The sequence below is a fragment of the Chiloscyllium plagiosum genome, chromosome 13, assembly GCF_004010195.1.
Source record: "Chiloscyllium plagiosum isolate BGI_BamShark_2017 chromosome 13, ASM401019v2, whole genome shotgun sequence".
NCBI classification, from domain to species: domain Eukaryota; kingdom Metazoa; phylum Chordata; class Chondrichthyes; order Orectolobiformes; family Hemiscylliidae; genus Chiloscyllium; species Chiloscyllium plagiosum.
The window spans coordinates 5,041,618-5,052,335 of NC_057722.1; the positions used below are offsets into that span (position 1 = coordinate 5,041,618).

General features: G+C 45.1%; 1 protein-coding gene across 2 annotated transcripts in view; it reads right to left on the reverse strand.

Moving 5' to 3' along the window:
* ing5a (inhibitor of growth family, member 5a) overlaps positions 1-6,676 on the reverse strand; it is a 30,714-nt gene extending 24,038 nt beyond the window's left edge. Inside the window, exons 1-2 of one of the 2 annotated variants that reach the window (XM_043701721.1) lie at positions 6,551-6,676; positions 2,009-2,080 (exon numbers count right to left, since the gene is read on the reverse strand). In XM_043701721.1, coding sequence (XP_043557656.1) covers positions 2,009-2,080; positions 6,551-6,587 — 109 coding nt within the window. In that variant the 5' untranslated portion in view covers positions 6,588-6,676. The other variant, XM_043701720.1, reaches the window with a different exon arrangement.
* Positions 6,677-10,718: the final 4,042 nt, after the last annotated feature.

The following is a 10,718-nucleotide window of genomic DNA, read 5'->3' on the forward strand; positions in this document are numbered from 1 at the left end:
GGTATCTTCAAGTAGTTGTTGTGCTTTTTGGATGTAATCAGATTTATCTAGGATGACCGTCATTCTGCCTTTATCTGCTGGTAGTATGATTATGTTCTTATCGTTTCTTAGTGATTTCAGTGCTTCGGTGTTGATGGTGTTGAGGTTATGTGTTTGTCTTTTCCTTATTATCATAGGTACGACAGTTTGTCTCACTGTTTGTTGTGTCAGTCCATTATTCCACCGAACGAGGACATACCACAACCAAAAGGACTAGCCACACTACCATACATCAGGAGCATCTCGGAACTGACTGCCAGATACTGCGACCCCTAGGACTCATAACGGCACACAAACCAACAGCCACGCTCAGACAACAACTCACCAGAACGAAGGACCCGATACCCAACATGAGCAAGACGAATGTAGTGTACAAAATACCATGCAAGGACTGCACTAAACATTATATAGGACAAACAGGAAGACAGCTAACAATCCGCATACATGAACATCAACTAGCCACGAAACGACACGATCAGCTATCCTTAGTAGCCACACACGCAGACAACAAGCAACATGAAGTCAACTGGGACAACACTACTATCATAGCACAAGCCAGACAGAGAACAGCCAGGGAATTCCTAGAAGCATGGCATTCATCCACAAACTCCATCAACAAACACATCGACCTGGACCCAATATACCAACCACTGCAGCGGACAGCTGAAACTGACAACCGGAAGCGGCAGGGACAGACCACTATAAACACCGGAGGAAACATCAAAGAAACGCTTCGCAGGAGGCTCCCAAGCACTGATGATGTCGCCTAGCCAGGGGACGAAACATTTGCAACAAAAACTTCCAGCTCGGCGAACAGAACCACAACAACGAGCACCCGAGCTACAAATAGAGATATACAGCATGAAAACAGATCCTTTGATCGAACTCATCCATACCAACCAGATATCCTAAATTAATCTAGTCCCATTTGTCAATCTTGGCCCATGTTCTTCTAAAGCATTCCTATTCACATACCCATCCAGATGCCTTTTAAATGTTGTAATTGCACCAGCCTCCTCCCCTTCCTCTAGCAGCTCATTCCATACACACATCACCCTCTGCGTGATAACATTGCCTCTTAGGTTCCTTTTATATCTTTCCCCTCCCCTCTCCTCACCCTAAACCTCTAGTTCTGGACTACTCCATGCTCAGGAAAAGACCTCAACTATTTACCCTCTCTATGCCCTCATGATTTTATAAACCTCTGTAAGGTCACACCTCAGCCTTCGACACTCCAAGCAAACAGCCCCAGCTTATTCAGCCTTTCCTTACAGGTCAAGTCCTCTTACCCTGGCAACATCCTTGAAAATCTTCTGAACCCTTTCAGGTTTCACAATATCCTTCCTATAGATTTTTTTTTTAGATTAGATTACAGTGTGGAAACAGGCCCTTCGGCCCAACAAGTCCACACCGACCCGCCGAAGCGAAACTCACCCATACCCCTACATTTACCCATTACCTAACACTACGGGCAATTTAGTATGGCCAATTCACCTGACCCTGCACATCTTTGGACTGTGGGAGGAAACCGGAGCACCCGGAGGAAACCCACGCAGACACGGGGAGAACGTGCAAACTCCACACAGTCAGTCGCCTGAGTCGGGAATTGAACCTGGGTCTCTGGCGCTGCGAGGCCAGAATTGCACTATTCCAAAAGTGGCCTAACCAATCTGTTGCAAAAATTCCAAACATTGACTGTTCACATATTTTACTCTCACAAGTTTGAATTAAAAATAATATTGGAACATGCTTTCCAGAACTGCATCATTTTTATGGAAAATTAAGTAGCAAATATTCAGAGACCAAACACCTATTGTAAGGTCCAATTAAAAGTTATAGATACAGGATACACCGGATGCCAAAATCAGAAAGTTCACTATGGTCTGATCCACTGTTGCACAGCACATTAATATCACAAATTCCCAAGACTGCAGACTTCCCACATATTCCCCAGTTGCACTGTATGCACCTTCAGTTCTCTGGTCTAGGTCCCGCATCAGATGGAAGATCCGCTGAAGTTCACATGGAAGGTTTTCAATACCTGTCAGAACACAGAAGTAGCTTGAGTTTTTAATTTCACATTCAGAATCTTAAGTTACTTAAGGAAATACAGTAGAAACATTTTGAATTGAACCATTCTTTTGCAAATTCAACGCAGATATAATTAGGTTGTAATTATGGTTTAATTGTACACCTTGCTGTGTGCAAGAGGCTGCTACAGCTGCATAATAATTATATACACTACAAAACAGTTCATTCAATGAATATGAAACATTATGAGAGTCACACGCTACAAGAGTTTGGTTTTTTCTCTCGTTTTCAACCAGTTAACTGGATACAACACGTCAACAACAGGAACAGGACGAGAATGGACTTTTATTGTAAAGAGAAAAGTGATTGTACAAGCCTCCACAACTTCCTCTGGCAGCTCATTCCATACACGTACCACCCTCTACATGAAAAAGTTGCCCCTTGGGGCTCTTTTATATCTTTCCCCTCTCACCCCAAACCTATGCCCTCTAGTTCTGGACTCCTCCATCCCAGGGAAAAGATTTTGTCTATTTATGCCCCTCTTGATTTTATAAACTTCTATAAGGTCACCCCCCAGCCTCCGACGCTCCAGGGAAAATAGCCCTAGCCGATTCAACCTCTCCCTATAGCTCAAAACCTCCAACCCTTGCAACAATCTTGTATATCTTCTCTGAACTCTTTCAAGTTTCACAACATCTTTCCAATAGGAAGGAGACCAGAATTGCACGCAATATTCCAACAGTGGCCTAACCAATGTCCTGTACAGCTGCATACCAAACGCTGCCTTCACTATCCTATCTACCCGCGACTCTACTTTCAAGGAGCTACGAACCTGCACTCCAAGATCTGTTTGTTCAGCAACACTCCCGAGGGCCTTACCATTAAGTGTATAAGTCCTGCTAACATTTGCTTTCCCAAAATGCAGCATCTCGTATTTATCTGAATTAAACTCCATCTGTCACTTCTCAGCTCATTAGCCCATCTGCTCAAGATCCCATTGTAATCTGAGGTAACCTTCCTCGCTGTCCACTACATCTCCAATTTTGGTGTCATCTGCAAACTTACTAACTGTACCTCTTATGCTGCCATCCAAATCATTCGTTTAAAGAATAAAAAGTAGTGGACCCAGCACCGATCCTTGTGGCACTCCACTGGTCACAGGCCTCCAGTCTGAAAAACAATCCTCCACCACCACCCTCTCTTCAACCTTTGAGCCAGTTCTGTATCCAAATGGCTAGTTCTCCCTGTATTCCATGAGATCTAACCTTGGTAACCAGTCTCCCATGGCGAACCTTGTCGAACACCTTACTGAAGTCCATATAGATCACATCCACCACTCTGCCCTCATCAATCGTCTTTGTTACTTCTTCAAAGAACTCAATCAAGTTTGGGAGACATGATTTCCCTTCCACAAAGCCATGTTGGCTATCCATAATTAGTCCTTGCCTTTCCAAATACATGTACAGAGGAACCTCGATTATCTGAAGGGTTATCTCAAGGCAAGGTTGGGGGCAGGTGGGAGGGCGCGGGGTGTGCGGATAGAGTTGGGGGCGGGCACGGACAGGGTTGGAGGCTGGTAGCAGATGGGGGGGGGCAGGGTCTCACGCATGTGTGCTTTTGCCTAGTCTCCTGAAGGGGGAGCAGACTTCACAGAAAACTCCAAGCCCCAGAGAAAATCATTTAACCGAATAATCAATTATCCGAACAAAATGCTGCCCGCCTATCTCGTTCGGATAATTGAGGTTCCGCTGTAGATCCTGTCTCTCAGGATTCCCTCCAACAATTTGCCCATCACCGATGTCAGGCTCACTGGTCTATAGTTCCCTGGCTTGTCCTTACCACCCTTCTTAAACACTGGCACCGTGTTAGCCAACCTCCAGTCTGTTCTAAGGTAGACCTGATCAAGTCCTGGGGCTTTATCCACTTTTAAGTATTTCAAGACATCCAGTACTTCCTCCTCTATAATATGGACATTTTTCAAAATGTCACAATCTATTTCCCCACATTCTACATCTTCCACAGTAAACACTGATGCAAAATACTCGTTTAGTATCTCTCCCATCTTCTGTGGCTCCACACAAAGGTCACCTTGCTGATCTGAGGGGGCCTATTCTCTTCCTAATTACCCTTTTGTCCTTAATGTATTTGTAAAAATCCTTTGGATTCTCCTTAACTCTGTTTGCCAAAGCTATCTCATGTCCCCTTTTTGCCCTCCTGATTTTCCTCTTAATTATACTCCTACTGCCTTTATACTCTTCTAAGGATTCATTTGATCTATCTTGTCTATACCTGACATATGCTTCCTTCTTTATCTTAACCAAACCCTCAATTTAATTAGTCATACAGCATTCCCTACACCTACACCTACCAGCCTTGCCTTTCACCCTAACAGGAATATACTGTCTCTGGATTCTCGTTATCTAATTTCTGAAGGCTTCCCATTTTCGTCATCCCTTTACCTGCAAACATCTGCCACCAATAAGCTTTTGAAAGTTCTTGCCTAGGACTGTCATAATCAGTCTTCCTCCAATTTAGAACTTCAACTTTTAGATCCGGTCTATCCTTTTCCATAATTATTTTAGATCTGGCCCCAAAGTGTTCCCCCACCGACACCTCAGTCACCTGCCCTGCCTTATTTCCCAAAAGTAGGTCAAGTTTTGCTCCTTCTCTAGTAGGTAGATTCATATATTGAATCAGAAAATTTTATTGTACACACTTAAATCCTTCTCCATCTAAACCTTTAACACTATGGCAGTTCCAGCCTAAGTTTGGAGAATTAAAATCCCCTACCATAACCACCCTATTATTCTTACAGATAACTGCAATCTTGTTACAAACCTGTTTCTCAATTTCCCTCTGACTATTAAGGGGTCTATAATACAATCCCAATAAGGTGATCATCCCTTTCTTATTTCTCAGTTCCACCCAAATAACTTCCCAGGCTGTATTTCTGGGAATATCTTTCCTCAGTACAGCTGTAACGTTATCCCTGATCAAAAATGTCAATGGAGGTAATACTGTTGCCTCCCTTTCTGTCCTTCCTGTAGCATTTGTATCCTGCAACATTAAGCTGCCAGTCCTGTCCATCCCTGCGACACATTTTTGTAATTGCTATGACATCCCAGTCCTGTGTTCCTAACCATGCCCTGAGTTCATCTGCTTCCCTGTTAGGTCTCATGCATTGAAATAATTTATCAGTCCTACCTTGTTCTCTGCTTTGTCCCTGACTGTTTGACTCACTTCTTTTCTCAACTATACCTGTCTCAGATTGATCTCTTTACTCACTATCACCCGAGTCCCATCTCCAACCTTAATAGTTTAAATCCTCCAGAGCAGCTCTAGTAATTCTCCGCCACTATATGAGTCACCTTCCAATTCAAGTGCAATCCATCCTTTTTGTACAGGTCACTTCTACCAAAATGTCAACTCTCCTGCTCCTCTGTTGCTGCTTGACCTGCTATGCTTTTTCCAGCTCCACGCTTTATTGACTGTCAATTAGCATTCCCCTAACCAAGCAACCATTCTTCCAGATTTGTCTTTAATTGCTTCTACTAGTATTTCCAAATTCACCCTTAAAGGATTCTCAATTACATTTCCTCTCCACCCTCACATTTAAACACTCCTGCTGCCTTTTGTACAAGATCAGTTTCATTTCCCCAATCACAGCAAAGTCATGGCCAATCAAGTAACACACACCCTCACCCTGTTGAGATCACTGCCTCTTCTCTATGCCTTTGCAGTACAACAGCATTACCTCCACTGATACATATCACTGCCGCTCATTCCCATACTGCATTAAATCATGGCCGCTTACCACCATGCTGTATCAGGCAATCCAAAGGTGTGCAGGTTAGGTGAATTGGCCATGCTAAATTGCCATAATGTGAAGTGCATTAGTCAGAGGGAGATGGGTCTAGGGTGGGTTACTGTTCAGAGGGTTGGTATGGACTTGTTGGGCCGAAGTGCCTGTTTCCACACTGTAGGGAATCTAACCTAATCTAAACCTGCCCTTTGCCCTCATCATATGTCCCATCACCCACAGCCCAGTGCCCCACAATAGATAACTGTGCAATGCCTCAAATCTGCAACACACCGTCGCCCCCACGCTGTATCGGGTCCCTGCCCGTTGCTCCACGTTGCATCAAAGTTCCAGTTGTTTACATATTTCCAAGCTCCTGGAGGCGGGAGAGACACGAGCTGGCGCGCATGCGCGGCGAACGACATGCGCCGTCACAAACTCCGGCCTCAGAAACCAGCCCAATCTCTAGGCCCCACGCCTATCTCCTCTGAACCCGAGGTCCGCAGGCTCTCACACCCCAGGAGGAGCTGGGCCCGTCGGTGCCGAGTACAGGCCCGGGGCCGTACTCTTCTCTCCGTCCTTCTCCGGGTGAAGCGGCCCCCTCTCCGGGAACAAAGGCAGCCGTCCCGGGGAGGACAAGGGTCGCCCGGGTCCGAGTTCACTGCCCGCCCCGGTACTCACTGTCCAGGTAGTGCTCCAGGTACATCGCGGTCGCCATCTTGTCATCCTTTCCAGTGCGGCCTGCCCCAAGCTGAGCATGCGCGCTGCCGACCCGTCGCCATGACAACCGCCAAACCCCATTTCAAGACGGGCCTGAGTTGCACTTCAAATTGGGAATGGACCCAAAGTAGAAATAAATTACTGCAGATCATAACAGGTCTGGTAGCATCCAATGGTGAGAGAGTGGCATGGTAGCTCAGTGGTTAGCATTGCTGCCTTAAGTACCAGGGACTCCGGGTTTGATTCCAGGCTCAAGTGACTGTCTATGTGGGTTTCCTCCCAGGTTAGATGAATTGGTCATGCTAAATTGCCCCCTTGTGTTCAGATGTGTTAGTTAGGGGTAAATATAGAGTACAAAGGAACCTTGATTATCTGAAGGACACAGGCAGGATTTTATTCAGATAATCAAATGCCAGACAACATAGTTTAGCCAAGCATTGGGACCTTGTGATCTTGTTTGGACAATCGAATGCTGGATAATTGAGCTTCCTCTTGTAATCAGTTAGGGGAATGGGTCTGGGTGGGTTACTCTCCGGAGGGTCGGTGTGTTTCTACTCTGTAGGGTTTCTATGATTCGAATGTTTTGATTCTAGATAACTTCATCAAAGGGGGTGTTTCAACAATAGCACTTCTATAGTTTGGGGTTTGTGGTGGGGAGGTAGTGGGTATAGGGTGCTGTTGGAGAAAAGATGTTGGTAGTTTATTTTAAATGATCGGAATGTGAGAATGGCAGAACAATGGTATGTCTCCTGCCAGACTTGAAAGAGTCAATAGTTGCCAAGCTGGGAAAGCACAGCAGGAAAGTCACTGTTTTGGGCCAGGACTTGATACAGTGTGGGGCAATTCATCAGAATTGGGGCAGGGAGCTGTCTGATCTGGTTTGCTTCACATCTATTGAATCTTGCTTCCAGCACCTGCAGTTCTTACTGTCTCCAAGACTTGAAAGGACAGTAAGTGGGATGGAGGAGAGAAGGACATAATGACGAGCTAAAAGAAAGGAAAGAAATGGTTCACAATTGAAAAGGGTAACTAGGGAAGGAATAGGGCCCCTCAAAGATCAGCAAGGTGGCCTTTGTGTGGAGCCGCAGGAGACGGTGAGATACTAACCGAGTATTTTGCATGAGTGTTTACTGTGGAAAAGGACAGTTTGCATTGTTTCACTAGAACACAACAACATGCCAAGGAAAACATGTGGGTATGCGAGCAGGACGCTGTGTTAAAATGATCAGCTACTGAAAGATCAAGGTCCTGCTTTGCAAGGGACAAACTGGAGGAACAACATTTCATCTTCAGACGAGACACATTACAGTCTCCTGGACTTAATATTGAGTTTAACACCTTAAAATTTTGAACCATTTCTTTCCTTTCTTTTAGCTCATTATCATGTCCTCCCCTCCCCCATCCCACTGACTGTCCTCTCAAGTCTGGCATGAGTCATGCCATTGTTCTGCCATTCTCACATTCTAACCACTTCATATAAACTTCGACCATCTTGTCTCCAACAGCACCCTACACCCACTACCCCCCACCACACCATGACCCCTGAATTAAAGCATAAATGCTGTCCACTCCAATCTCACTTTAGTTCTGATGAAGAGTCATCTAGACTCGAAATGTTAGCTGCATCGCCATTGAATGCTGCCTGATGTGGAGTGGACTAGAGGTTTGCAACTGGTTCAAGGAACCAGGATCCTATTAAATAAAACTGTTTAAGTGGCTACCCAGCTTCCCAAATCTCTAAAATACAGTACATGAATACATAGTAGAATATCTGGTCCACTCTTAAGATGGTCATCATTGATGCTAGGAAGAACTTGATTGGTTGCTCAACCAAGAAACACCAAGACTAGCTTGATGAGAATGATCAGTAGATCCTGGAACAATTAAGCCAGAAACATTTCTGAGTGTAAAACAACAATCGTATTCAGAAGAGAAAAGGCAGGCCTACAGGCAACTGAAGGCTGAGGTCCAACAAGAAAGCCACAATGTAAAAAAACAGTTGGTGGGTGGAAAAAGCGCGAAGGCCTAATGAATGGATGACAACCATGAAATGCATGGTTTCTCCTGTGCTGTCAAGATCACACATGGACCAAAATGCTACAAGCACTTAAAAAGGTGGAAGACAGACAAATGCAGTAGCAGTGACCACATGGGAAGTGATTCAAACAGAGAAAGAAATTGTCTTTTGAGGGCGGCGCAGTGGTTAGCACTGCTGCCTCACAGCACCAGGGTCCCAGGTTCAATTCCAGCCTTGGGTGACTGTCTATGTGGAGTTTGCACATCCTCCCTGTGTCTGTGTGGGTTTCCTCTGGGTGCTCCGGTTTCCTCCCACAGTCCAAATATGTGCAGGCCAGGTGAATTGGCCATGCTAAATTGCCCATAGTGTTAGGTGCATTAGTCAGAGGGAAATGGGTCGGTGTGGACTTGTTGGGCCGAAGGGCCTATTTCCACACTGTGGGGAATCTTTAAAAAAAATTGACAGTGCTGTCTGACCCAGCAGTGAATCTGCACAGTTATTGCCTCTGCTGTTGATTTCAAGTATCTTTGGACATTGGAGTTCATCTGAGAAAAATTAATAAACAGCGAAATTTGCAGCTGACCTTGGAGAAACCTGTGTGGGAGAGCTCGCAGCTTTTTAAAGTATAACCTGTTTACGTTGTAAAGCTATAATAGTGAGTAGAATGGGTTCTTTTCTGATTATATGAAAAAAGCATGAAGGCCTACTTCTGCTCCTAGATCTTAGGTTCTTATGATCTTATAAGTTGGCCTGGAGCAGTGTTTTTTAGAGCAGTAAGATAGTGCTATTTTCTGGGTCTATCGATAGCTAGATGGCATTTATTAGAGTGATGTACTCTTCCTGTCGGTTGTGGGAGATTGGGGAGAGTTTCCATGTTACTGATGATGTCTGCAGGATATGTGTTTGGTTGCGAATCCTATTGGATTGCCAAGATCGGTTGGAGTGGCAGTTAGAGGCAATGAGGAACTTATAGAAGCTAGAGGGTGTGATGGATGGCTGCTGTAGGACGGAAGAAAAACCCCAGATACAGCCAGACTTACCGCAGAAAAGGTAGGAGAGGGAGGCAAGTCGTGCAGGAGTACCCTGTGGCTATCTCAGACAAATATGCTCTTTTTGGAAATGTAGGGGGTGATGGACACTAACGGGAATGTAGCTCCTGAAGAAGGGCTTATGCCCGAAACGTCGATTCTCCTGTTCCTTGGATGCTGCCTGACCTGCTGCGCTTTTCCAGCAACACGTTTTCAGCTCTGATCTCCAGCATCTGCAGTCCCCACTTTCTGCATCTAGTACGGACAGCCAGGTTTCTGTTATTAATACTGGTTGTAATGTAATGAAGGGTACGTCAGGTTCCAAGTGATCGAATGTAATTGGGGAATCTCTAATCAGAGGCACAGACAGTTTCTGTGGCCGACAGTGAGAAATCAGAATGGTGTGTTGCCTCCCTGGTTCCAGGGTCAAGGATATCTCAGAGAGGGTGCGTAATGTTCTCAAAAGGGAGAGGGACCAGCAAGAAATTGTTGTATATATTGGAACTAATGACAAAGGAAGGAAAAAGGATGAGATTCTATGGAGAGAATATGACAAGTTAGGCAGAAATGTAAAAAGGAGGTCCTTGAGGGTAGTAATATTTGGGTTACCCCCAATGCCACGAGCTAGTGAAGGTAGGAATAGGAGGGTGAAAAACATGAATGCATGGCTGAGGAGCTGGTGCAGGGGAGATGGATTCACATTTTTGGATCATTGGACTCTCCTGGGGAAGAAGTGATCTGTACCAGAAGGATGGATTGCACCTGAATTCGAAGGAAATGAACATACAGGTAGGGAAAGTTGCTCAAGCTGCTTGGGAGGATTTAAACTGGTGGGGGTGAGACCCAGGGAGATAATCAGGAAAGAGATAGTCTGAAACTGGTACAGTTGGTAAAAGGAGCAAGTCAAACTGTCAGGGCAGGCAGGAACAAAGCAGAGAATGATCAAATAAATTATGTTTATTTCAATGCAAGAGGCAGATGAACTCAGGGCATGATTGGGAATGTGGGACTGGGCTATCCTAGCAATTACAGAGACATGCTCAAGGATGGACAGGACTGGCAGCTTAATGCTCCAGGGTATAGA